The 27,477-nt window shown below is 46.6% G+C and overlaps 1 protein-coding gene across 1 annotated transcript in view; it reads left to right on the top strand.

The window, feature by feature from the left end:
• Positions 1–27,477, top strand: part of LOC138567831 (vomeronasal type-2 receptor 26-like) — a 109,197-nt gene that overhangs the window by 21,688 nt on the left and 60,032 nt on the right. The window contains exon 3 of the mRNA XM_069646329.1: positions 13,718–13,841. Within this exon, the coding sequence (XP_069502430.1) occupies positions 13,718–13,841 (124 nt within the window). The remainder of the gene's footprint in view (positions 1–13,717; positions 13,842–27,477) is intronic.

Below are 27,477 nucleotides of genomic sequence, written 5' to 3'. Positions count from 1 at the left end.
ACATTAATTGATGAAGTGTCAGATTTTTAACATGCATACATTTTAAGTAATACCCTCTTAACTGCTGGCTTGCCCCCAGATCATGCCACCGGTTCTAAAAACCTCTTAAAATGTGGGCAGAAAAATCACATGAATTATGGTATCATTTAAATAATTATGACAAGTCCGTACTATGAGTTTTTCTAAAACCATATTCTGGCTACAGGGGTGTGGTTTCCCCCCAGCACAAGGTTGAATTTCTGGTTTTTCCAGTTCTGCCAAGCCAGCTTGCTCTCACAGGCAGAGCTCCTCCCCTTTACTTCCAGGAGGAAGCCACTTTTTACGGCCCCCATAATAAAACATTTGCCTGAGTCAGGACATGGCTTTGTTCAATTTCCTGCAGAGCCCAGGTAATTCAATCAGGGAAGTGTCATATCCCTTTTGGTGGGAGCAGCAAAAGGCAGATAGGCCTGGGAACACAGCTGTTGTGCAAGTCTCAACTCCTGTCGGGGGTAGCTGGTGGGCAGAATTCAGTTCCTTAAGCCAGGCCCCAGCTAATGTCACTTTTGTTCCCCAGTTTAAGTCAAGACAATTTTTTACATATGCAGCTAGGATGCTGATTCTAAGTTTAAGACTATGACATTTAAACAATTGCAACCTATGTGACACTCAAAAGTAGGTCACTCATTTCTTTTAAACATTTAGGTTTTTAGTGTCTTTCAGTCCAAATTTACTTAAACTGCTGAAATCCACAGCTCAGCCAGTCTTGTTATAAACCTTCAAGTCACTTCAGAATATAACTTTAGATTGTATCCACCTCTCAGTAAGTCTTTCTTTGGCTTGCCTTGGGTTCATTTATTCAGTTTTAAACAAAATCTGGTGGTTTTAAAACGCCGGCTTTCTGATAGTGGTGAGTACTGGTACTGCACCCCTTTTTGGGATTTAAGAAAATGAATTCCCCACAATTCTAGGTTGCTTTTGGCAGTCAGCATTGCCATTCCCAATGGTTTCAGACTACTGTGTGGGTAGTCCAATGGTGGTTTTAGGCAGTGCCCTTCTGTGCCCATAACATCGGCAAAATGGGTGGCAGCCTATTCTTCATGCACTTCCCTGGGTATTTTCTGGGAAGCTCTGGCCAACATGATGTTTTCAATGCCAGTACTGCACAGTTTTTGAGGTAGGGCTTGGATGCATGGGTAAAAACATCCCACAGGGTGCACAATGCTAGGCAGTAATAGGCATAGGTGCAGCTAAGCAGACACAGCAGTACCTAGGCAGCAGTAGGCATTGGTGCAGTTAAGCAGACACAGCAGGACCTAGGCAGTAATAGGCATAGGTGCAGTTAAGCAAACACAGCAGTACCTAGATTCAATTTTCAAGCTGGTGGCGCAAAATACTAGGCAGTAATAGGCATAGGTATAGTTAAACAAACACAGCAGTGCCTAGGCAGTATTAGGCATAGGTGCAGTTAAGCAAACACAGCAGTACCTAGGCAGTAATAGGCATAGGTGCAGTTAAACAAACACAGCAGTACCTAGATTCGATTTCCAAGCTGGGGGCTCAAAATACTAGGCAGTAATAGGCAAAGGTATAGTTAGACATGAGCAACAATGCACAAATGCAGTATCAGGCTTGGCCATAGAGGCACAGTAGAGTTAGTAGCAGCAAGTGGAATAGTTACCACATATAATAAACAGGCGATTGTGCATATCAGAGTATAGGGGCTGAAGTGGGGGTAGTCACTGGTGATCGGTGCAGTGGGTAAGCCTTAGGTACGTGGCTTAGGGAGTAAACACTGTGAATGAGGTGGGAAGGTAGTGTGTCGACCTCAGTGAGAAAAAAGTACCTTAGATGGAACATTATTAGGAGGGAATCCGTTGTGCTGGGAGTCCGACTCACGGCTGGAAAGGCTGGGACAGGCAGGGACAGGGGAGTAGCCTTAGTACAGTCCTCGAGCAATGGCCAGCTATGCCTGTCGGCTGTGGTATTGGCTGTTGATGTAGCCAATGAGGCGAGCTCACGGCAGCAGGTCTGGAGTGAGGAGGGCTGGCGAATTAGACCAGATGGGAGGCCATGATGGAGTGATGTAGATGCAGCTCGAAATGGATGGGCTAAATGGTGCCACGTGGTGTGGCATCCGCTCAGGTGGTGAGGAGGGGTTTTCCCTGCAGTCATGCAGGCGAGCGCATTTAAATAAGCGCTTTTTCGATTTTAGAAGATTTTTCAAAAAAATGCTTGGGGGCCAGCGGGCCTACTTCGGGAGTAGTGGGAGAAGCTCCTGCTTCTCCCCCACGCTTTGCACTGCTCCAGCAGTGTTCGGAGGGGCTCCTGCTCCTCCCGATCATGCCGATGATCTGGATACAGGCAGGGACAGGCAAATGGTCTTAGTGCAGGCCTTCGTGCAATGGCCGGCTACACCTGCCGGCTGTGGTATTGGCTGTTGATCCAGCCAATGAGGCGAGCTCATGGCAGCAGGTCTGGAGTGAGGAGGGTTGGCGAATTAGCACAGATGGGCGGGCATGCTGGAGTGATGTAGATGCAGCTTCAAAAGGATGGGCTCAATGGTGCCACGCGGTGTGGCATCCGCTCAGGTGGTAATGAGTGGATTTCCCTGCAGTCATGCAGGCGAGCGCATTTAAATAAGCGCTTTTTCGATTTTAGAAGACTTTTCAAAAAAATGCTTGGGGGCCAGCGGGTCTACCTCAGGAGTAGTGGGGGAAGCTCCTGCTTCTCCCCCGTGCATTGCACTGCTCCAGCAGTGTTTGGAGGGGCTCCTGCTCCTCCCGATCGTGCCAATATCAATATATATGAAAGATATTGCCTAGTATAATGCTAAGCCAAACAATAGAGTAAAAAAAAAGAATTGCAGAGAAGCACAACCCGCATTCAAAGGAATACATCCTAGTACTGCTAACATTTCTCCTATCACTATCTACTGTAGTCTCGCTGGCATTGAGCGCCCACTTTTCATTTATCTTTATACTCCCTCACCGCCTTCCGCAAGGCCATGAAAGCTGTTCTCTTTGCATAATGTGTAACCATCAACATCCACGTTACACACCAAGGTATCTATGTAGTAACCTGCAAATGTGTCTCCAAACTGTACCTTACCTGTAACTAAGTTCCCTGTAAGTAACAGCGCCTCACTGCCCTTGGGCTGTTTGTGGGCTATATAAATGTAATAAATAAATAAATGAATAAGCAAATAAATAATAAATATATGTTTATAGAAGCATTTGTCAAGTAATCATTTACAACTTAACATATAACCAGAGGGAGCAAAACCAAAAAGGAAGAAACAAACCGAGAAAGAAAAAGACAGACCGTAGGAGAAGCCGAAGGCATGGAGAGAAAGAGACAGAGAGAGAGAGAGAGAGAGAGAAAGAGAGAGAGAAAGAGAGAGAGAGATAGAGAGAGAGAGAGAGAGAGAGAGAGAGAGAATGTATGCAATTTCAGACATATGTTTTTTCCATTTGTGAGTACCATTCACTTTCATATACATTTATTAAATTGATCTATGTACACCTTTTCTTTCTACTGATTGTACTGCACTCCTCATTTTATTTCTCTTTTTAATCTTGCTTTGTGTTATTTTTCAGCATCATTATTAAGTTATGTTTGAGTTGTTCCTTCCTCAACATTTCTTTCTCTCTCTACTACAATGCTGTCATATGCTTTTCGTACGTCTGATAAATGGATCCAGTATTTCAGGCCCTTTACTTTCACCACAGTGGGTGTACAGTAAACCACCTCATATGGGCCGTGAAGTCTTGGAGTTTCCATCACCGCACAAAGCTGCGCACATATACCGTCTCCCCATGCATTAATTTTACATTTGGGCTATATTCTGCTGTGTCACTTTCACTTTCTCGTGTGAAGGGTGGGGCTATTTGCTTTGCTATTATCCTATCTGCTCTGGTCAATTTCCTTAGGTATGCTTGGAACTCCTAACCCAGTACTGTGGTTGTTCTGATGTGACTGTTCTGTGTGCATCTGACATCCTTCTTAGGGGTGATATTGGCATGGGCATGCGCTCACTGTCACTATCTCGTGGGGTGACAGGTGGTGGTCTTTGCTTGGCTGGTTTCTTAATTCAAACAGTGCCAACGGCAAACAGTACACCCAATTTTTCTTTACGGTGTGCCACAATTTTTGACAATCTGCTCTTAAGGAAGCCGTTGATTTTTTTCCACAATTCCGTTATCTTGCAGGTGATGAATCAAACATAGTTTGTGTTTTATCCCCAGCAGCGTAATCGCTACTTTCAATAAGTCATTGTCGGATCACATGACGTCACATTTCCCCCATCGGGGAAACACTTCCCTGTTGAGGAATTTTGCTGCAAATTATGCATCTGGGTGGACGCAGGGTCCCGCTTCCACCCAATGCGAGAAGTGGCAGTCCACCACAATTAGATATCGTGCCCCATTACAACTTTCTCCCATGTCTGCATAATCAATTTGCAATTCACGGAATGACCCAATGGGGCGAGGCAGTGTTCCTCTCAATGTTCTCTGTGTCACTCCTGAGTTGTACGTCTGACACAATGTACCTTCTATTGCCAATTTTGCCATGTGTTCCTGCAGCCCTGGCACAAACCAATTTTCCTGTATGTCGGCTGCTATGTATTTTTTCGCAGTGTGTGCGGGGAAGTGTAGTTGCTGGAATGCTATCTTTAACAATTCCACAGGCATTACTACTTTTCCTGAACAGTTTGGCACCAGAGGTGGTCAGTGGGCAACTGGGTACGCCCTCTTTTAGTCTAGAGTTCCTGCTCCTCATGTGAGGCCCTTTTTTGTAAATAGATTATTTGTGAAATTGGCATTGAGTTGTAACCATCATCTTTCTCTTCTTCCACACTTCACTTTATTATGAATTCCCCTTGTACCTCTCTTTCTAAGTATGATGCTTCTTTGGCGGCAGCATCCGCTGCCACGTTTCCCAAGGAGATGATGTCATTATTGTCTCTGTGGGCCTGGCATTTAACCAGTGCCACCATCGTTGGTTCTGTTAATGCTTCTATCAGCTAATTTAGAAGCTTGGCATGTTGTACCGGGATCCCGTCTGCTCTCCGGAACCCTCTCCTCCCCCATCGTGACAATCCTCCATGTACTGTTATGGTCATGTAAGCTGAGTCTGTGTAGGTTGTTACTGCACACCCTTTCGCTGTGTGCAAGGTTTCAATTAGTGCTACCAATTCTGCTGATTGTGCTGAAAAGTGTGCTAGCAACCGTTTTGTACTATTATTCCATTCTCACTACTGCTGCCCCTACTTGTTTTTCTCCTGTTTCTGGGTGTATTGACGCGGACCCATCTACAAAATATACTTCTCCTTCCTCCAGGGCATTCTCATTTGCTTTGGGCATGTCATCATCCTCCCCCCTGTATGTGGCACAGTCGTGGTTTTGCATATCTTCTATGGTGGAGGCCTCAGTAAGGAAGGTAGCTGGGTTTATTGATTTGCATCGCACTATGTGTATGTTTGGGCTGGACAAAATAATCTCATATTCTGTAGATCTCTGTGTTGGCAGCGTGGACTTCGATCTTTCAAGGATGGCAAACAATGAATGTTCAACAAACAACGTTACTGAACATCCCATTTCAATGGTGGCGCTTTTCTCAATTGCGAACGCTGCAGCTGCGAGAGTCTGTTCACAATCAAAGTGTCCTTGCATTACAGCGTCAAGTGTTCCACTGTAGTATGCTAGAGGCTTGTGCCCTAGTAATGTTTTTTGTGTCAGTACTGCTGTTATCAACATTCCATCACAGTGTGAGAACAGGTAGAACTCACGGTCATAATCAGGGTCGCTAGAATGGGTACGGTTGAAATCAATTCTTTAAGTGTGTCAAAAGCTGTGCTCATTTCGGGGGTCCATATCAAGGTTGTGTTTTCTCTCTGTGCCTCTTTTACTGCTTGCAATAGGGGTCTTGGGTATGCTGCGTAGTCTAATATTCAGGTGCAGCAGTAATTGCACATGCCCAGACATGTTTGCATTTCCTTTACTGTGTTCGGTTTGCTGACGGCACGCACTGCTGCTGCCCTGTCTGTAATTATTCACTTGCCATCTTTTGATATAAGTTGTCCCAAATATAATACTTCAGTTAGGCAGTACTGCAATTTTTGCTTGTCTACTTTGTACCCCGTGTGGGCTAGCAGGGTGAGCAAGATTATTGAGTCATGTATGCACTCTTTCTCATGCTCTCTGCAAATTAGCAGGTCATCCACATGCTGAATAATCGTGCTTTTTGTGTCAATGTTCCCAAGGTCTTAGGGCATGTATTGTCACTCTTATCCCCTCCTCTGCCTCTCTTGATAGTGGGTACTGCTTTACACGGGGTAGTATTGCTTCAGGTTTGAGCTTAATTTTTACTAGGGTAACTTCTTTCAGGAGCCCTACACCATGGGGGCCGGTGGTCCACAGTATGGATGGCATCTGCTGCATGTCTTCGTTGAAAAATGCCAGCGGCGCACTGACAATGGCCATAAAGGGTGTCGTCACTTGTCTGTGTTGGATCATTATATCACATGGGATGGAAATCTTCATTATTATTTCTCAGTCAGTGTCATTGTCAGTGAACAGCTCCTCATCTGATAAGTCATGTAGTGGTACATTGGTGTCTATGCACAGCACTGTTCCCCATTCACACCCATGCATGTCCATTCCAATTACCGCAATTTGTTGAGCTGATACTTGCACTGCATGCAGTTCTATGGACACTACCGACCCGGGCACCACCTCTTGTGCTGCTACGGGGCGAAATACAAATTCTGATAGTACTCTCCATTCTTGACGTGTTATTTCTGGCTCTACTCTTGCCTGCACCAGTATCCCCTGCACAAACTTGTCTGGGTCAATGGGTATCCCACAAACTGTTAGTTTATTGGCTTGTGTGTGTATTAGCAACATGGCTCTCATGGCACATATCGCTGGTGTTGAACACACCATCCCTCTTTCTGTAAAAGAGATGGTCATATTGAGCTTTCTGAGGAGGTCCCTCCCAAGCAAATTGTTGGGCAAATCTTCATAATACAACAGGGGCGCCCAAACTGTTTTTCCCCCTACTGTTACATCCAAATCTTCAGTGTATTGAACCTCGACCACCGCCCCAGAAAATCCCTGCATCTCCATTTTTTTATTTGAAAGCGGAAACTGGCCTTCTTTTAGACATGATTTTTCCGCTCCTGAATTCACCATAAAGATGAACTGTTTGTTTCCTATCTCCGCCCCCACCAGTGGTTCCTCGTCTGCGCGAAGGGTCGTTGATAGTAATGGACACACAAATGCTTTCTGTCGGCTGTCCTATGCTGGGTGTCTCATTGTTTCATGATTGCGGAAAACATTGTCTCCCACCACAGCTGTCCCTCTGAATGGTGACGGTGCACCATTTGCTGTTGTGGCGAATGGATTGCTGCGTCTAGTTGTCATGTGACTTTGTGATGGTGGTTGATGCTGTGTGCCTTGCAGAGGTGCTCTGTGTTCGTATACATACCGGGGGTCCACTTGTTCATTACGTCTATATCCTCCCATGGGCAAGCCATGGGGGCTATCTGGATGGGGGTGGCCATACTGTTGTTCATTTCAGTAAGGCACCATGGGTACGCTGCAACACTCTCTTGAAAAATGTCCCCATCTACCACAGTTCCAACACACTCCTTGCCCCCCTCCTCTGGGCCCCTGACCTCCAAACCCCCCTTTTAACCTTCTGTACCCACCTCTTCCTCCTCTTCCGCCCCTTCCTTGCCATTGTGGCCCTACGTACTATTCTCTGCCTGCCCATTGTTCTTTACTGTTTGCTGCCCAATTTGCTGCCATTCTTGCCTCTACATCATGGTGGTCAGAATCCAATTTTACCCCGGGGAACCCCGTCTTCGCCCACACCCTATTGGCCTGATCGCCCATGCGCAATCCAACAAACCTTTAATATCACTGTACTAATTGAGATAGCACTACGCAGCGCCGCCTTCTACCCCCTCGTGAGCTATGTTCCTGTACCTCTGTTCACCTCTTAACCTCTTTATACACTCCTAATGGCCATATGCGAAAGAAAAAAGGCAGTAACGAAATGTCCCTCGCTGTTGAGGAAAAACTCCCCTTGTTTCTACCCCACCATATTTTCTCAACATACCTCTATCTGACTCCCTTCCTGTTTTCCTCCCCAACTTCTTTTAGGGTCTCTCGCACTTGATACTCACATGTCCGTCTTGGTGCGAGAGCCTCCGGACGCGGTCTGTCAAGGTGCCGCCCCATATTCAACGGCCCCACCCCGCTCCTGCGAGCGGTACGGCTGGGTATTTGCAAAGCCGGGACCTGTGGACCCTTCTGTCCTAATTGTGCGCACTTCCAAGGGTACCAGTTGCTGTACGTGGGCAGCCTTGATGGGGGCACACCCTGGATCTTGCCGATGTGGCCCGGGAACGTCTTGTGACAAAATGAACAAAAGAACGCTATTGCGTCGGGGTCACCAAATGAAAGCTGGCATTCCCCACAATTACAGTGAAATAACCACATAAGAGACACTAATGGACACACCCCAATAGGGAATGATACCAGGACCAAGTGCAAGTGAGGTAAAAGAAAAGACTTCATATAAAGTTAAATGGGGCACACAGAGGACCCTGCTACTCCGAGAGCACTCTGCCCAAACAACAAAAAATACAAGATGTATTACTAAAATACGTCATCTATGATGTGTACTATAGGCATACATTAAGTCGTGGTTATTGGACAAAGGGGAGAGGACAGTATCTATGCTGTAGGGTTGGTGCTCCCGGATTGGTCGGCGCTGAACTGGTAACTTCGTGGAGCTTGCGGGTCAGCTGGGCTCATCTGGGAGGGGTGCAGGGTCAGGCGATGTCCAGGTTGCTGTGATTCATGCTATCAAACATTTGCCCTTGCGGCCACACACATTTTAGTTACATACATTTAAGGCATATCGTATATATCAGTTAAACAGTTGACCTGAACAATCCAGAGTGAGGGTACATTGGCCCAGGTGCCTTATCTGACACAGTATTTCAAAACATCCAGTAATCAAACATCTCTTTGAACATTTATGCAGGCCTTTTACTTTTGTTAGTACAAGAAGAATATGTAGCCTCATGGGATTAGTGATATGGAGTTAACTGTAGAGGTAAACGGGCGAGGGGCATGCAACTGTTACATCAAAAAGAGGCGTTGGGTTAGGGGGCTTGTGGTCTATATCTCTTTAGAGAGGGTCTGTTAGTGCAGAGGCAGATTTGTGGAGATGGATGGTTTTTTGTAGGACCAGGCTCTGGCCCTGTCACACACAGGGAAGTGATGTAAAAGGAAGAAGAGAGATACTGTGTTTAGCTTGTTACAGTTTGCGCCCAATGCTTCCGTGAGAACACGGCAGCTGCAGAGACGGCAGAGGGGAGGAGGTGGGGGGTAGGCATGCTGGCTGTGCGCATAGAATGAATGGGAGAGGTGTAGGCCTGCTTTCAGCATTTACATGTGGCCCACTAGAAAATGGAGTTGGTGGCTAACAAAATGGAGTCTCGTGGCTCATAGGCCATGCACAGTTATGGGTCATTCAATGGTGGCCCACACCTTGGCCAGAGGTGCGCTGCCAACTGCAGAATGAACATATCATGTACGTTGTTAGGAATGAAGGGGCACCTGAGAGACCCTTCCTCCCTTAGACATGCTAAACTCAACCTTATCCGCAGCTTCAAGCAGGTCGTCCCAGACTGTAACTAGGGCTGTCTTGGTACCGTGACCTGGCCTAAAGCCAGATTGAGAGGTATCCAAGATGTTGTCGTCTTGCAAAGAAGTCTGCAGCTGAGAAGTGACAACCTTCTCCAGTATCTTTGAAGGGCAAAGAAGGCCAGCAATAGGACAATCATTTTCAAAAATGTTATGATCCAAAGAAGGCTTCTACAGTAGGGTATAATTTATTCAAGGCTGATGGAACATTCCCTTGAGTTAACAAGGCATTAAAAAAACATTGTAAAGGCTTACCAAGAGCATATGTGTGTTGTTTGGCCAAACATGCCAGAATGGGGTCATAAGAGTGATTTGGCATAAGATTTCCAATCAGTTTCTCAAACATTTCTTCAGTTACTGGTGAGAAAGAGAATTCTAGTGAACATGACGGCCAATTGCAGAGAGACATATTCAAGTCATTTACATATTTTGAGAGGTTGGTAGGCTGACATTTACACTGCCGGGATTAGAGACATTCTGTATGACTGAAAACAGGGCTTTCAATATGTTATCTGCTTGATCTATCTGTTTCTGAAGACATTAGGACTTTGCCAGTAGGATGTCATCCTTATAATTCTTTAAAGCAAGTTTTGTTCAGGCATGATCCTCTTCCATCCTTGACTTAAGTCATATTTATTCCTTTTTCCAATATTGACACTCTAAAAATCTTAATTTTTCACTGTACCATTGATGGTTCTTTTTCTGTGTACTTTTCACTGTACACTGCATACTTCCAACAGTAAATTATATAACAGCTTAGTATCTGCTATTCAGACCAGCTCTTTCTTTCGCCGATGCAATTCTGAGCTTGGAGATATCAGGTTCTTGCTGGAGATAGCATTAATGACTATAGTGAGGGTCACCATATAGTAATCCGTCCAACTGAACGGTTAATTTTTTAAATGATGAAATATATGACCTCTGAATAGAATAAGGTCCAAGCAATGTCCCTTTTTATGGGTTGGCAGTCTGGAAAGAATGTCAAGTCTGTGGGTACCCAAAATACCTTCTAGGTGTGTGCAATCAAAATTAGAGTGGTCATTACACCAGATGTTTAGGTCTCCCAGGATGAGTAACTTTGATAGCACAGTGCTTCTGCACGTAAATATAAATCCATGGCTTCAAGAACAGACCTGCTCAATCCTGGAGGTCCATAGCATAGGAGCAGTTTACATGAGTCATTAGGAGTGATTTGATAGGTACAGACCCACACCTGGGAATCATCATCACATTTTAATGGGGGAACATTTTGCAGAATGAGGCTTTTTTATAAAGAAAATTGATCCCCCCTCCTTTGTATTGTTCTCTATTGAGCCATTGTATCGTGTAGTTTTCAGGAACTAAGGAAGTAAAAGATGACACACAGTAAGTAGTCTGTGAACCAGTATTCTGTTATACAAAAGAGGTCTTAATCATGGACGAATATAATCATAAATGACTACCGCCTTTTTGGTGGCTGATCTGGCATTAATCAGCGCCATCTTAAGCGTGGGCACGGTAGTAGGAGAAAGGTTTGCCCCAATAGAAACAGGCGATACATGTGCAGACCTGATCTTATTCAATGTATGAAGAGAGATATTACATTGATATAAGTCCTTACAGGACAACGATGTATCTCTGGGATAGCTTTCCTCATTGTAGCAATAATCCAGCCATAATCAGGTGCAGTCACAATGCTAGTGTAAATACACCAGGGACATTAATAGAAACAGGAAGGAATAGACTCACCAATGAATCCAAGCAGTCAGAATACAGGGCGTACTACCGTATGCCACTGACCCCACATACTTGCTTAACGCTGTCACACCTGGTGTGTAAATTATAATGCTTGGAACTACAATACCGCTAGGGAATTGTAGTTCTAACTAGTAGAGTGAGAGATGCAGTAAAACTGCACTCTCCGATTTCGTAAGGAAATTGCTTTTGAAATAAGGGGTCTCTCACTCCTGCTTTCACTCATCTTTGGACCCTGTGGGAGAGCAGTCCTTTCCAACGTCCTGTCCACAAGTTGTGAGTAGAATACAGGTAATCTAATACAGATGCAAGCTACACCCCTAACCATCTCCAGGGCACATTCGGTATGTCCAGCTGCTGGAGCAAGATCTCAGAAGAGTGCAGCTCTATATCACATCTTAAACTCAATCTGACAACGTCTAAGATGGTCCGCCCTCCCCTGGTGGTACCATAACATACCTCTTTAACAGGAGCATTTGGGATGCAGAAACATGCACTCCAGTACCGGGGGGTTTGGATTCCAAAAACTGACTAATTTATATACTGGCTAAATTACAGCCACATCCTTGTCAAAATGCATGAAGATGAAACACGTCCTTCCCTGCCCATTTTGAGGTAGAAAAAAACACAAAAATGAACTCAATGGGTATTGTATTGCTTGAATAGAAACTGGGTGGAACAAATTTATAATCCAATTTCTCTTCTCTGCTAATGAACGTTGAAGGATGGCAAAAACTGTTGTTTGTCAGTGTGTGGTATGGCCAAGAGGATTTCATAAACACTGCCAACCCTGCATGGCTGAGACGCAGTAGCGGTTCTACAACCTCTTAATTCAAAAATCGATGGATTTGCTCACTGAGACTGGCAGGGCAAGGGGTTGTGAGATAAAGACTGTAGGGATGAAAAGCGTCTTTTATGTATTAATGAATGAGTTTATTTAATTCACTGATACTGTTGAGTATTTCATCTTTACAACAACAAAAAAATGGCTCAGACCTCTAATAAGTATCTACAGGACCATTTATGGAGTCGCTTGGAAGGATTGACTGATTATTATTATTATTATTATTATTATTATTATTATTATTATTATTATTATTATTATTATTATTGTATTTATTGAGAGCGGACCTAGTTTCGAGAAGCAACAGAGCGCTTTACAGAGGTATGCAAAAATAGGACACATAACAGAGCTATCATGGTTGGTTTTTCAGAGATGCCCAGCAAAAAGTCATGCCACACTAAGAAATGGGTATACTGGCTGCTCCAAAATGCCGGACTTTCCAAGTAATTACACATGGATGGATGCTCATCAAAAAATGTCAGTGGCACCCTCCACCCGCCAAAATCAACTACTCCTCTGCTACCCCAGCACAAACCCACGCCCACACCCTGTCACACAACATTCACTAACTACACATACATCATAAATACAGCACGCATACATAGATACACACACATAAAAGATTTGCTTTCTTATCTGCTACGTCTTCGCGAGTAAGGCCTCCACTGCAGCCGACCCCTGCGCTCAGCCAACTCCCGCCTCCAATACACAGACAGGAAACCAGGAAGCAAGGAGCTTCCTCGTTTCCCGCAACGTGCAGTGGGGTCAGACAGAAAGTGTGCACTGCAACTAGAACTTTACTTTCTGAAGTCTGAGCAAATCTACTCTGACTTCAGAAAGAAGTCAGAAAATGTATATCTAGCGCAGGCACTCCAACTTCAGAAACCTTGCAGGGCCAGCTCAAGGGGTGATGCAGTGTCCCCTGGTACCCTTGGTGCCTTGTTTGGATGCACTGCGCGATCACCCCATTAGCCAGCCCTTATTATAATCCTCGGAGTCCACAGCAGCATAGATTGTCTTATGACAGTGAATTTGCCCTCTTTGTTCACAACATTTTATTGCGATATTAAAGAAAATGCAAATTGACCGTAGTGTATAAGTATACAAGGTATTCACATGAATAAATTTTCCGACAAAAGATGCATTATAGAAAATATGCAATGCATATTTTTGTCGTGACAAATCACGTGTGTGTCTGCGGGTGTCAACCTATGGCTTCTGTTGCTGAACAATGGAATGTGTGACCTTGGGATACAGATTGTACAGGGCCGTGGTGTACAATGATTGTGTTCAATGGGAGTAAATGCCTGATCAATGAAAGGCAGTCAAGGGACAAGAAGGACACTTCTAAACACATCAGTCAATGTGTCCAAAAGAACCAACCATAAATTGTCAAGCTCTACCATAAGGATTACTCATCTCCATTCTCTCCTAGGTTCCTCGCTCCGTTTGCAGTGAAAGTTGTCCTCCTGGCTTTTGGAAAACTGCTCAGAAAGGAATGCCCCCCTGCTGCTTCAACTGCAACCCTTGTGCTGAAGGACAAATTTCAAATAAGACAGGTGAGATGTTTGCAGGGTGATCCTCCTTTCTCCAAATCCAACAGCAGATGTTGACAATTTGATAATTTGGCAGATAGAGTCACATACGGAATGGTTGCCCATAAGGACACACCATGAAAGAGGTTGCAGTCCATTATTTGCTGAGTCTAAATTAGAGTCAGTTCCTTTTTCAGCAAGCCAGTCCAATAAATAAAGAAACAATGTCATTCAGTAGCCCATGTTGTCTTTGCACTTAATTGACAGGTGTGAGCAGTGGAAGCTTGTCAATAAGGGGTTGTCCCATCTATAGTTGGGACTCAATGGGTGCCAACAGGAATTGAGGTAGCTTCACCCAAAAGAACATTGTCATTATGTGCCAATATTTTGTTTTACTCATTCCATAATGCAGAAGGAGTCTTAACATTCGCAAAGAATCTAAACATACGCAACACTTGTGGTGTTCCCAATGCCTCTTCACCCCTCCATCTTCCTGTCTGTCTCAGTTCATGGTGAAGTTTCATTACTGACGCTGTCCCTGGCCTGATTGCATAACAGGAAAGGGGAGGGTAAATGGAGGGCCCTAACCACTAACTGTGACAAATTGGATTCTGCCTCGCATGAGTACAAGGATGAGTAGTGGTAATATGACACACTCAGCCCTCACACTTTTACAAACAAAAACACAATCCAATAATAAAGGTAAAACAGGGACAATGAAAAGATATACTCTCTTCACATTTCATGGTAATGCGGACCGAGAGAAGGCTATACTCTTAGGAGGGGATTGAAGGTAAACCAGCAGTGACCTAAACAACACAGTAACACAGTCCAAAATAAAGGGAATGTCCATTCAAGGTTCTATAAAAATATAAACATTTTCATGAAACACACCTTCTGCAAGTCGAAAGTAAAAGATATCACTATACAAAAACCCGCCCAAAGGAAAGAACAGACAAAATGTGACAGACTGAAGAAAGTAGCACTCTGAGTGTAGTGCCAGTTGTGGTAAGTAACGTACTACCATAAAAAGGATATTGGGTTGAAAGCAAGAGCGAGCTTGACCTATCCAGCCAAGGCCAACTCAAACTTTAGCTGCTGGGGGCAGTCTGCGAGTGACACTTGTAAGGAACTCATGGTGGCAACAGTAAAGACAGACACAAGTGATCACAGTTCAAGGGTGTTTATTAAACTGTAGAATGGGTGAGAAAAAAACCTAATCTAAATCTAAATCTAAGATGGGAGCTAGCTACGACCATCAAATAATAATAACACTGCCCAAGGGGAATCTAGTCAAATCAAAAGGACCTGTACTAAAAAAATAAACGATTGCCAATAATTACCGCTATGCTACAAAAATAGTGTGGGATAATGTTCACAAGAAAAGAAAGAAGTGTTCACAAAATGATGTCCGGATGGTATAGCTGGGATCTCTCTTCCCCACGTTTTTCATATGGGATAAGGCAGGACTCCTGAGCTGATCACACTCCTGGGCCTCTCCAGCATGAGGTCACAGTTCCTCTCAACGATATTAGGACCTTCTCGGGCCAGGTCTCTTTTATGCAAAGTCTCTTGCCTTATAGAGCCTGATGGCCCATAAACAACAAACAAACAAAAGTTCCTTCAGTAATCTTTTACATTGGGCGATTACCCTTTGATCCTTGGATCCTCACTGAGCCGGGCTCTGATCCATCTTTCACCAATAGCCTCCTGCGGGTTCCCTACGGCCTTTCTTTCAAAACATCACCATCTGTAAAATCCAAAAGTCTCCATGTCTTTTTAAACAATCATTCACTGTGGACATACCTCGGTCGGGTTCACTCTTGTAGACACAATGTTCACTGCTGTATTATGATTCACCCTGATTGGCAGGCATCCCTCAGCCGGGTTCACATTTTCCAAATACACAGTTCACTTTGCTTTATCGCACTTGAGGATTCACCCCCCTTAGCTTTCCTCTGGTCAATGCGTCAGAGACTTTCGATTATAAAGGGGGTTTGACTCGACCTGTGTATGACTACTCTGACTCCTCACTCCAGCAACTCCTGGTATTAGTAGTTTCAACAAAGGGGACCAGCCAGACTCCTTCATATAAGCACCCACGTGGCGCCTGACCAATCTGTAGCTGGTCTTTCACTGGACTTTCTTTCAAGCTAAAACACAGACAAGTTCTTTGCCGTTTGCAACTTGGGCTCAATAAAGTCTGGTTTGCTATTATCTCTCTCCGACTCACCGGGTGTGCTGAACCCGTTGGCGTTTCTTGTCTCTGGAGTGAAGGACCGTACCACGGTAGCAAGCGCATCTCCCTGCCTTGTCTATCAGTGTGTAAGTGCACCGTTGACATTGGCTACAACGCACGCCAGCTGTAGTTCCCGGTCTGATGATTCCTTTCATGGAGGCTTTGTGGGTCTGGTTTGGAAAGGGCAAGGGCATTTCCCTCCTTGTCGTCCATTCAGGTCTCACTGCATTTCTCCTCAGTTTGAACTGCGGGTCCAGAATAGCTGTTTCTTCGTGCGGTTGGCTTTGCTCAAAGTTTGCTTTCGTGCTCCACCTTTTGTCCCTGTGGGGAACGGAAATGGACGTCAGGTGTGTGTAGTTATTGTCAATTGCCTGACTCTGCCTGACCCTTTTGTTGGGACATTTCAGGTAAATGGCTCTGTTGTTAGTCCGTTGTCTTTCACGGTTAAATAAAGTGTGTGTGCCGGAAAAGGGGGGGGGTAGAGGTTCTGAATATCCTACGGAGTAGGAAGGGGATAAGGTGTTATCAGGAAGGGGGTACTGCGTCTCACCCTTCGGTGTCCCACTTTCACTCCCTGAAGACCCCTCATCCAGGTGATCCTCCCCCACTGGTCCACGCCCTGGAAATGGATCCAATAGCGATGGCCAAGTCCTGGCCACCTGGCCGAAAGATCTTGGGGGACTAGCGGGTGAGACACCTTCAGGTTTCTCACACACTCTAGCGGTTTGAGTCCACAGGCGATGGTCGTTGAAGTGTTGATGAGGGTGCACCGATGTGCGATCAATGAAGCTGCGGTGCTCAGGCTACCTAGTCCGAGCCATAGTTGTAAGTCCTGGTTAGATTCAGTGAGCAATCCTCCAGAGATTCGGTTTGGTTTCTGGCATTGAGCAGTTGCTTCTTGCGTAACAAGCAACATGCTTTGCTAGGACATGATGCTGAATTAGTTTAGATACAGTTCAATAGTTTGGCTAGTTGAGGAACACAGACATCATCACCTTCCCTATTGTTCACGATTCAGGGAACTCTGATCGACTGGTTCGGTGTGGGAGAAAAGGGATCTTTGGCTGATGTGACTCTGTGGCCTTCCCAAAGGGATAGAGGACAGGATATTCCAGTTGCAGAATGGTTGGTCCTGGTCCGCAGCACTGGTCACTCCCAATGTCCCATCAGAACAGTTAGGGGACATATATTCCTTCTGTCTTCAATGGATCTTTCTTCACCTCAGCAGAGGGCTTTGGATAGTGTAATTGACCCAAAGGAGGTCGCAGAATGTCTCTTCAGCTTTACAGGATCCTTGAGGAACTGGGGGACTTCTTCTTTTAAAGGCACAAGTCCTCACATGATTGTTCTAAAGATGACCTGCTTTAGTGGACCTATCCCTACACATCCCCTTCGACTTCAGAGCTGGCACATGTGAAAAATCAATTGGAAAGTGACAGCCATGATCATAATTATCGCCATGCACTAGGTCTAAACTCAAGTATAGTTTATTCTTAGAGATTACCCTACTATCAGCAAAGGGTGCTCATGATCATCGTAGTTTGGGTACAGGGGGGCACATCTTAAATGTTGCAACTATGCTGCAGTGACTTTTTGGTCATCAAGTGGGCATCTTGTGACTTTTGAACCTGCAGAGCAGAGCAGATGCTGTGGATCAGGCTAATGATGCAGCAGGGCACAGGTGCCTCCTGGTTGTAGACTTTTCTATTTGCCTGCACTCCTGTAATAGGTTGTGCTATGGATCTGGTAACGCCGCTTACCGGGGCCATACTCATGCCTCCGAAACTATTGAATACCTCAACTGATCAACTGTAAGGGCAGATACAAGCAATTCCTAAAGTCTGGATTAAAATCGGCAGAATCGAAGGCCACAAGCACAAGTATATGTTGCTTGTGCCAACAGGAGGGGGGGATCTGTCCCATGCCTGGCATGTGCAAGTCCAATATAATGGTAACAGAACAATGGGGACAGCTTTATGAGGAGGACAGGTCTATGAGTTTGAAAGGGCCCCTTTACCTTGGGATATGGGGAGAGCTGGTTTCTTGATGTACGATAAAATTGTGGCAAGTAGCCGGAGGACACAGTGCTGTTCCAAATATTCTCCAAAAACACCTATAAGATGTGAGAGGAGAGATGTGGCACGGATACAGGACATATTAGAAGACATAGAATGGATAAGAGTCTGTAGAAATACCAAAGCCGCCTTGACTGATACACTTTAAATGCTTGAAACGAGCATACATAGCGCAAAGTGCTCCACAGAGGATGTACAGTCTACTGTTCACTGCCCTAAATGTGACTGTCCAAGGCCCCCACATATACATGGGTGCTGGGAGCATCATCAAGTGCAAGTCAAGACTGGTCACTATCAGCAACAGTCAGAATGTGTCTGTTGGGCTTCATCCCCAGTAAAATAATCTGTGGTTTGTTAATGAAATGTGTACATTCGCCAAGAGGCAGATTGTAATGAAGTGAAGGCAGTCATCAGACTTGTTGCTAGGCAGTTGGGCCAAAGACAGCATTTAGCGGGCAAGGGCAAAAAGGGATATTAGACTGAATCAGGCTCAGTTAATGTTACATGAGGGTATGTACTTGGGGTGGGATGAAATTACTGGGCCTGCTGCCTCCATGATTTAAGTCTAAAGGCGGAAGACGGAGGTGGAGAGAAAGATAAGAAAGATAGAATGTAAGTATTGGAAGTGATATGCCCAGCAGGAAGTGGCAATAACCTGAGATTTAAAGAATACAGGACCCCACATTTGAAGAGGGCAGAAGTATTACTTCTGGGAAATGGTCATTGCAGTGCACCGTGGATGGGGTGAACTATTGGCGCTGTTTATTGACATGTTCACATGTTATATGTTTAGGACTGTATGTCTTTTCTTTTGCAATAAAGGAATATGAAACAAAAACAAGTTTTGCTGATAAACATAAGACCAAGAAAGATGGGGAAAGAAGGCAGGAGTGATTTTCATTTCTTTCATGCAGTGATTGTGATCAAATTTTGAAACTCAGTAACACAAAAGTGGCAGTATTAGACACTGGGCAGCGGGCTACAGGGGCACTCATGTCCTTCTTTATTTACCCCAAGAACTAGGACATCACTACTCCACCCACAAAACAACAGCTCTGTAAAGATAATCAAGTATAGCGAGCGGGGATTTTTTTTTTGTGTGTTTAAAGATTTTATTGGATGAAGTTAGGTATGCAAGGCCAATAATACAAACATCATATATCAAGAATAGCGGCATATGTAAAACCAGGCAAACAAGATATAGTAAAGATTATTTCTAAGGTCAGCCAAGTATATTATATATAGCATATAATTTCAAACAGTAGTAAACATGTTTAAATTTGAGGTGGAAAGACATTACAAACAATAAGACACAGCACCAACTGGACAAAACATACACAAGAGGAGGGAAGGAGGGAGAGGGATGAGGAGTAGGGTATTAAAAGATCCAGTTTTATTACAGGATAGTGCTTTGCAGAATACTAATGAGAATTTAAGCAGATAAATAATCATTGAAGGATTGCCATTTCAACTGAGGAGTGGGTGCATTACAGCCTTCTAGTCTCTGAATGTTGCAAATAGAGTTCCACCAGAATGTATAATCAATTTGATTTAAGTTTTTCCAATTGCTTGTAATATTTTGGATTACCACCATTAAACATAAATCAAACGGGGATCCACCAGGGGGCGCTGAGATGTGTTGAAGCATCTCCGCTCGTCTCCCCGCAAGGGCGCTGATCGAGGGACCCGAGCCCCCCCCGACACCCCCGGAGCGAGACACCAACACCCCCCCCCCAGTACGAAGGTGCCGGGCACCCCCGGCCCAAACCTGAGACCCGGGAGTGGAGCGGAACCGGAGTTCCGAGCCAACGAACTTCGAGGGCGCGAAGCCCCTCCCTCCTGCGGCCCTGCGGCTCCGCGGAAAGCAACTGCGAGCCCGGGCCCAGAGAGGACTCGTAAAGGCCCAGGCGTCCGAGGCCGAGACCCGACGGCTGTTTGCGGAAGCGGAACGGCCCAGGAGGTGGACCAAGGAGCGGGAGAAGGAGACAGGACGAGGAACCCCCCCAGGAGTGCGCAGATTCTGGCGAAGCCCGCGCGGGGCGAACACGAGTGGCGTGGGCGAGGCCCCCCCGAGGTAAGGAGACCCACCCCGGGGCTGGGCACCCACCGGGGGCAATAAAACTCACGGCCCCCAACGCAACGGGGGACAAAAAAAAAAAAAAAAATACAAAGCAAAAAATAAAAGGAAAAATAATAAACGGGGTGAACCTGAGAAAGGGAACCCCCCGCCTACGACAAGTGAACTGCCAGGGGCTCCAGCCCCCCCACAACTTCCTTCCCACCCCTGGCCGCAGATATACCAGGGGCCCCCGCTCCCCCCAGGACGTAAAGAAGGCGGGCAGGCCCCGGCGGCCTCAATCATTTGGGGGCGGACACCGGGGAGCAAGAGCGCCCAGTGAAGGCCTATGACCTGGAGGGAAACGCTGCAGAGGTTTCGGCGCCCATCCCTTGAGCCCCATATAACCCCTGAAATGGCCGCCCAAACGCAGCAAGAAGCAACAGATGCAACCTCGGTCTCCAGGGGAATGGCGGCCCTGTTGGATGAAATTAGAGGATTCCGCGCTGACATCACTCTTAGGCTGGACACCCTAGACAAAAAGGTTGACAACATAGAAGACAGGGTGCAGTCACTGGAGAACAACACACCTTCGAGTGACATTTTCAAAACGCAATTTGACATGCGCCTGTCTGAGCTTGAGAGGAGAGAAGAAAAATGCTCATTGAAAATGGACGATTTGGAAAACAGGGAAAGGCGCTGCAACCTGCGATTTCTGGGCTTCCCGGAACAGGACGGGGAAACCCAGGCAGACATTATCAAGGCAGTCAACGCGGTGGTAAGAGTGCTTTTTGACGGAACTAACACTAACGAACCCACCATTGACAGGGCCCACAGAGCAGGGGCAGCCTCCAGGGGCCCCAGATCCGTCTTAGTTCGCTTCCACTATTTCTCTGAGAAAAGCAGGATCCTCGAACTAGCTCGCAAGAAGGGCCCGGTAGAATATGAGGGGGCCCAAATCTCCGTATACCAAGATTTGTCGGCCTTCACTCTGGCGAGACGCCGCCTTTGTTCCCCTCTGACGAAAATGCTCCAAGCCAAGGGAGTCCGATACAGATGGGGGTATCCTTTTTCACTTTCTTTCGAGAACGAGGGATATAAGTATACCCTGATCACCGAAGACGATATCCAAAGAGTGTCTGGCGAACTCCTAGATAACTCGGATTTTGAACCGGGAGACCGCGATCCTGAGCGCACCCCGAAGGGCCCAAAAAAGATCAACGCTCCAAAGGAGAGGCGCAGAGTACGAGGCCAAAGGAAATTCAGGAGAGTGGCACCAGCGTCGCCGGACCCTCAGAATAACTGAAATAAAATGCTAGAATCTGATGAAAACTTTATCCGCTCGACGATGCAAAGGGGGGATGTTGTTGCATTTCAAACTTTTGCTACTAGCCCGAAGGGGCGGGGGGGGCTCGAATGGGTGCTTATAATGAGGTAACGTGCCCGGAGGGGGGAGACATGGTTGGCCGGTTGTGTGACTTTGGGACGATGGGAGAGAAGAGGGGATGTTGGGATGTTGGGGAATCTGTTATAGTACGCCAACGTTTGGGGACTTGACCACACCCCGGGGGCTGTTCCTAACCCTCAGTGTGGTGCTGAAACATAGAGGGAGTAACAACACTTGCAACTTTGAAATTGGAGCTAGGTGCTCCACAATGCGTCCTAATGGATGATTCGCTCCAATCCTTGTCAGTGGGGTCTCTGAACGTTCGGGGTCTCAACTCACCCACCAAGAGGTCACTGCTCATGCGGGAATTTACGAGGACGAAACTACAGTTTCTCTTTGTGCAAGAGACCCACTGGGTTCGGGGGAAAGAGCCCAAGCTCAAAGCCAAAAATATAGATCAGGTATTCTCAGCCTCTACCCAGTCCAAGAAGAGGGGAGTAGCTCTACTAGTGTCCCCCGGGGCGCACTTTGGGTTTAAGGTGGCACAGGCCGACCCCGAAGGCCGGTATCTCATGGTAAAAGGGGATGTGCGGGGACGCCTGTTCACCTTGGTTTGCATATACGCCCCAAATGAGTTGCAGGACGTTTTCTGGGAGAGCATGAAGGGGACAATAATGTCATTTGCGGAGGGGACCCTCCTGGTGGGAGGGGACTTTAATATGGTGCTCTGCCCCGAAAGGGACAGAAAGTCTGTGAACCCTTGTCCCAACATCCGCCTCCACAAAAAATTGGCTTCAACCTTCCAGGCAGTGAATGGGGAATTGGGGCTGTGTGACACGAGTACACCCAAGAAAGGACTGAACCCCGACTACACTTTTTACTCTAAGCCTCACGATGCCTTCTCGCGTATAGACTACATTCTGGTTGACTCAACTATGCAGGGTGAGATCTCCAGCGCCGGGGTGGAAACCGTCCCCTGGACGGACCATGACATGGTGAAGATTAGGATTGGCCTCCCCCCTACTCCTGTAGCCAGCTCCCGATGGAGTTGTAACGACCTCCTTCTACATGACAAGGAGACGCGCCAAACCCTTCTTACAGCCATAGAAGATTATTTCTCCCTGAACGACAACGGGGAGGTGGGCACTATGGGAGTATGGGAAGCATTTAAGGCAACCATCAGAGGCACCCTAATTGGCATTGGGGCGGGGAAAAAGAGGGAGAGGGACCGGGAAGAGAAAGACCTGAAAACCAAGATAGAGGCCATACAACCGGGTGGTAAACTGAAAACACAGATGTTCCCTGGGCAGTGGGAGGAATTGCAGAAGCTGCGCTCTAAATTGGCTCACCTCCAGGTAGGGCAAACGGAAAGGAAGCTCTCATTTCTGAAACAAAAATATATGGAAAAAGGGGAAAAGGCCGACAAGATACTAGCCTGGAGACTCCGCGAACTTAGGAACAGCAGGAGAGTGAACTCAATCCGCTCTGTGGACGGTAACTCGACCGCAAGGGACTCCAAAATAGCGGAACAATTCAGGCTATATTATGAAAAATTATACAGCTCAGAATATAAGGGGGATGGGATAGAAGTTGATAGGTTCCTGGACTCCCTCCCTGTCCCGGGCCTGCTCCCAGACAAGGCCGGCACTCTGGAAATCCCTATTTCCCCGGAAGAGGTAACTGACACTATCTCCTCCCTAAAAAGTGGCACGGCCCCGGGGGACGACGGCTTCTCAGTCAAATTTTATAAGACCTATAGATCCACTCTCGCCCCCTTCATGGCCAAGCTGTTTAACTGTGCGCTAAACCAAGGGTCCCTCCCGCCCACAATGATGTCAGCATTGATAGTGGTCCTACCGAAAGACGGCAAAGATCCAGCCCTATGCCAGTCATATCGCCCCATATCACTCCTAAACACTGACGTCAAAATACTGGCGAAACTTCTGGCGAACAGATTGGTTAATTTCCTCCCCACCCTGGTACACGGAGATCAAGTGGGCTTCATCCCGGGGCGCCAGGGGTCAGATAACATCAGAAAAACCCTCGACCTCATGCATGAGGCTACCGAGCAGGGAGTGGAGGGATACCTCCTTTCACTCGACTCTGAGAAAGCCTTCGACCGGGTCGAATGGCCCTACATGATCAAGGTTCTTAGGAAAATGGGATTGGGAGATAATTTCTGTAGGTGGGTCGCAGCTCTATATAACTCACCCTCGGCGAGAGTATCGGTTAACGGGGGTACATCCGAACCCTTTTCCCTTTCCCGAGGCACCCGGCAAGGCTGTCCCCTGTCACCTCTCCTATATGCCTTGGCCATGGAGCCCCTGGCTATAGCGGTTAGGAACGACCCGGAGATTAGGGGTATACGATGAGGTGAGTGCGAGTTTAAGCTCTCCCTGTTCGCAGACGACATATTGGGCTATCTGACCAGCATTCACAAATCCCTACCGAGGCTGTTTGATCTCATACACTTTTTCGGCTCCTTTTCGGGGCTGAGAATAAACGCATCCAAATCAAGCATTATGCCAATGGGCCCAGGGGAACAAGATATTGAGAACAAAACTGACATTCAAGGGGTTAGAATCGAGCGAGCATCCACAAGGTACCTGGGCGTCACCATCCCCAGAGATCTGTCACTCCTATACCAGTGGAATTTCCCTGGAATCCTCGCCCAGGTCAGTAGCGATCTCAAAAGATGGGCCCCCCTCACGCTCTCCTGGCTTGGTCGCATGGTCTCGGTTAAGATGAACATTCTACCTCGCCTTCTCTATCTCTTTTCAGCTCTCCCTGTCGTGATACCTGAAGCCTTTTTCGAGGTGCTCCAGTCCCGCGTCCTCCACTTCATATGGAACGGCAAAAGGCCCAGGGTTAAAACTTCCACTCTGACCCTCCCAAAGTCCCATGGTGGCTTCGGACTCCCCGATTTCAGGCTCTATTATAAAGCAGCTCAGCTCAGGGTGATGTTGGAGCACATGCGGGACGACATGCGTACATTCTGGACGTATATCGAAGACACCCACGCACATCCGAGGAAGGTCAGGGACTATCTCTGGGCCCCTCCCAGGTCACTCCCCCCACAACTCAAAACACATCCTACCTTAGCAGTCCTCTGGTCACTGTGGAAACCCAGCAAAACTAATAATTTGATATCTACATGGCCTTCTCCTCTGTCATCCCTCTGGGGCCCGCCCATCGATCTGGACATGAGGGGCTTTCGGGACACCCAGGCCTGGTCTGACATGGGACTGGAAAGAGTCTCCCAGCTTACACGAGAGGAGGGCTTCATTGAATACGATAACTTGACAGATGCTCTGGTGGACAAGCCCCCCACGGTTTTTGAATTCCTGCGGCTGAAAGGGATACTTACCCAATCGCGGTGGTCCGCTCAGCTTAGTCGCCCCTTCACCCCATTCGAACTAATCCTGGCTAAAAGTAAATCTCGCAAAGGTTCGCTATCTAAGTTTTATAGTGTGCTGATTTTAGCCGACCTAGAAGGCAGACAACCCTTCAAGCGCATATGGGAAGAGAGGATGGGGATGCCAATAGAGGACCACACCTGGAGGGCGGTTTTCAAGTGCATTTTCACAGGCTCCCTTTACACAGCAGCTATGGAACATAACTTTAAAATCCTCCATTCATGGCATCGCCCCCCGGCGCTATTGTCTAAAATGTACCGGGATGTTTCCCCCCTCTGCCCCAGGGGATGCCATCAACGGGGAACCTGGTTTCATATGTGGTGGAGTTGCCCGTCCATACAGGTATACTGGACGGAGCTCCTCAGTTGGATCAAAGATATCGAGGGTTATGGTCCATCTTTGCACCCGCTGGAAATCCTACTGGGCTCCCCTGTGCCAGAGTCGGAGGTGAATGCCTTCCCCAAGGTTATATGCGCCATGTTGCGGGCAGGGAGACTGGCGCTAGCGCAAAAATGGAAAAGTGTCCTGGCCCCCTCCAAAGAGGAATGGCTCTGCAAGCTCAGAGTGATATTCAGCTACGAAAAACTCTCGGCAATAGCAAATAATACTATGTCTGATTTTGTCCAGGAGTGGACGGCAGTACTGCTGCATGATGATTGTATCACTATGCGATTGTAGAGGGGCGATTGAACAAATGTTTAAACTAATGGATGCAAAGCGCTGGTCCCCACGCCCCTCAGAGGGTTGATCTTGCCCTGACCTAATCACCACATGGTTTTACCCCACTGTCTCAAGGATCACTTTTCTCTATCAAAGCGCTATGCAAGTGTTCTTCCCTATGCTAAATATAGTTGCATTTTCCCTAAAGTTGGCGTAACAATTGTTTGGGGGGAGGGACTGGGAGGGCGGAAGGGGGGTTGGGAGTTAACCAGAAAATGTTTCTGACAATGTGATTTTTTCTTGCATTTATTGCGGGTGGAATATGCCAATAGGCCCACCCTGTCGTGTATGTTGTCAATAAAAAAATATTAAAAAAAAAACATAAATCAAACAGGTATGTTGCATATTTGTTGACAACGTTGTTATTTGACATGGAGTTGCCTAAAATAAGAAAATCAGAGCAGAAGTCCATAGAAAGACCAAAAATACATTTGATGGTATTCCACACATAGTTCCAGAATGGGTTAACGTATTGGCACTCTATGAAAATATGCTTGAAAGAACGTTGAACTTGCAGGCAACTCCAGCAATTATCATTAGGTGATAAAGCGCATTTGAAAAGGGATATAGGGCTGATAAAGGCTCTGTGATGAAAAAAGAATAAGGTTTGAATAAGACTTGCAGATGTGGTAATTTTAGAAATACATTGTCATTGAAGAGGCCAGCAAAACTGATGATCCAACCGTGTGCAATCTCTTCTACAATCGTTGTGAAGACACTAAGTCCTCGGGGTAGATGAAGTACTTAATAGGATGTTATAGTAAATAGAGGCAATCGAATTTGAATATCAGGATTTTTCAGACTGTAAATCAGTGTGTCAACATTTTCTACAATTGCAGCAATAATTGAAAGAAATTGCAAAAAGGAAGAACCAGGCATATGAAATTTGGCAATAAATTCATCAAACTGTTACGCTCACCTGGTCTCTGCGGGGGCGTTGGGGCAAGGTTGGAGCGCTCCCTCGACTTGGCTCCCCTGTGTCGGCTGTTTTCCCCAGCTGCCACGGAGAATGGAGTTCTGGATGCTGGTGTTGCCCCTGGGAGGAGAGGAAATGAGGATGGCACAGAGGTGTCACAAATCCCCTCGTCCCTTTCATGCCAGAACAGTGTGCGCAAGAGTCGCACCATGCAAGCTCACCTGTCCTTTGTAATGATGGCCTCTCCATCCTGCTCCTTCAGCAGGGGCGCGTAGAATGGGCCTAGTTGCTTCACTGGCCCGCGAAATAGCGATCCAGACCGGCTGTGACCAATCCACTTGAAGGGTAAGTCTTTGGTTTTTAAATATGTCTTTAGCGATGAGTCTTGACTTGGTGATAAGCAATAATGATATCTTGCAATGTCTCTACTCTTCCCTCTAGGTGTGAAGATCGAGATCGGAGGCGTGGAGCAAATGCTGGGAATCCCCTGAGGAATATGGACTCTCAAGGACAACAGGTAAACTGGCCGGTATGATGGAAGTCAAGACTCAGGTATGATGCAGCCCAGAGTTTGTGATTATGAGAGTTCTAACCTGTTGTGTTCTTTTCCCTTGTAGGAGCGGTCTGACGGCATGGAGCAGAGTCCGGAGACTTGAAGACAGTTCGATGGCTCTGGAGGAAGATTCCGTGGAGAAGCGGAGAAGAAGCAAAAGGCTCCCGCATTGCTGGAAGTCCGAATTGGGAGAGAAGAGGCACGGAATGCAGGTAGGATGTGCACTCAGCGGTGGAGTGGCTGAGATCGGGTAAGCGCACCTTCAACGATGGAGTGATTGGAGTCAGGTAGGTGCGCC

Source organism: Ambystoma mexicanum, chromosome 1p (genome assembly GCF_040938575.1).
Source record: "Ambystoma mexicanum isolate Mex_15411 chromosome 1p, UKY_AmexF1_1, whole genome shotgun sequence".
In the NCBI taxonomy this organism is placed as follows: Eukaryota; Metazoa; Chordata; class Amphibia; order Caudata; family Ambystomatidae; genus Ambystoma; species Ambystoma mexicanum.
Note: the sequence above shows the minus strand (reverse complement) of the source record. Positions and strands in the feature narration are given on the sequence as shown.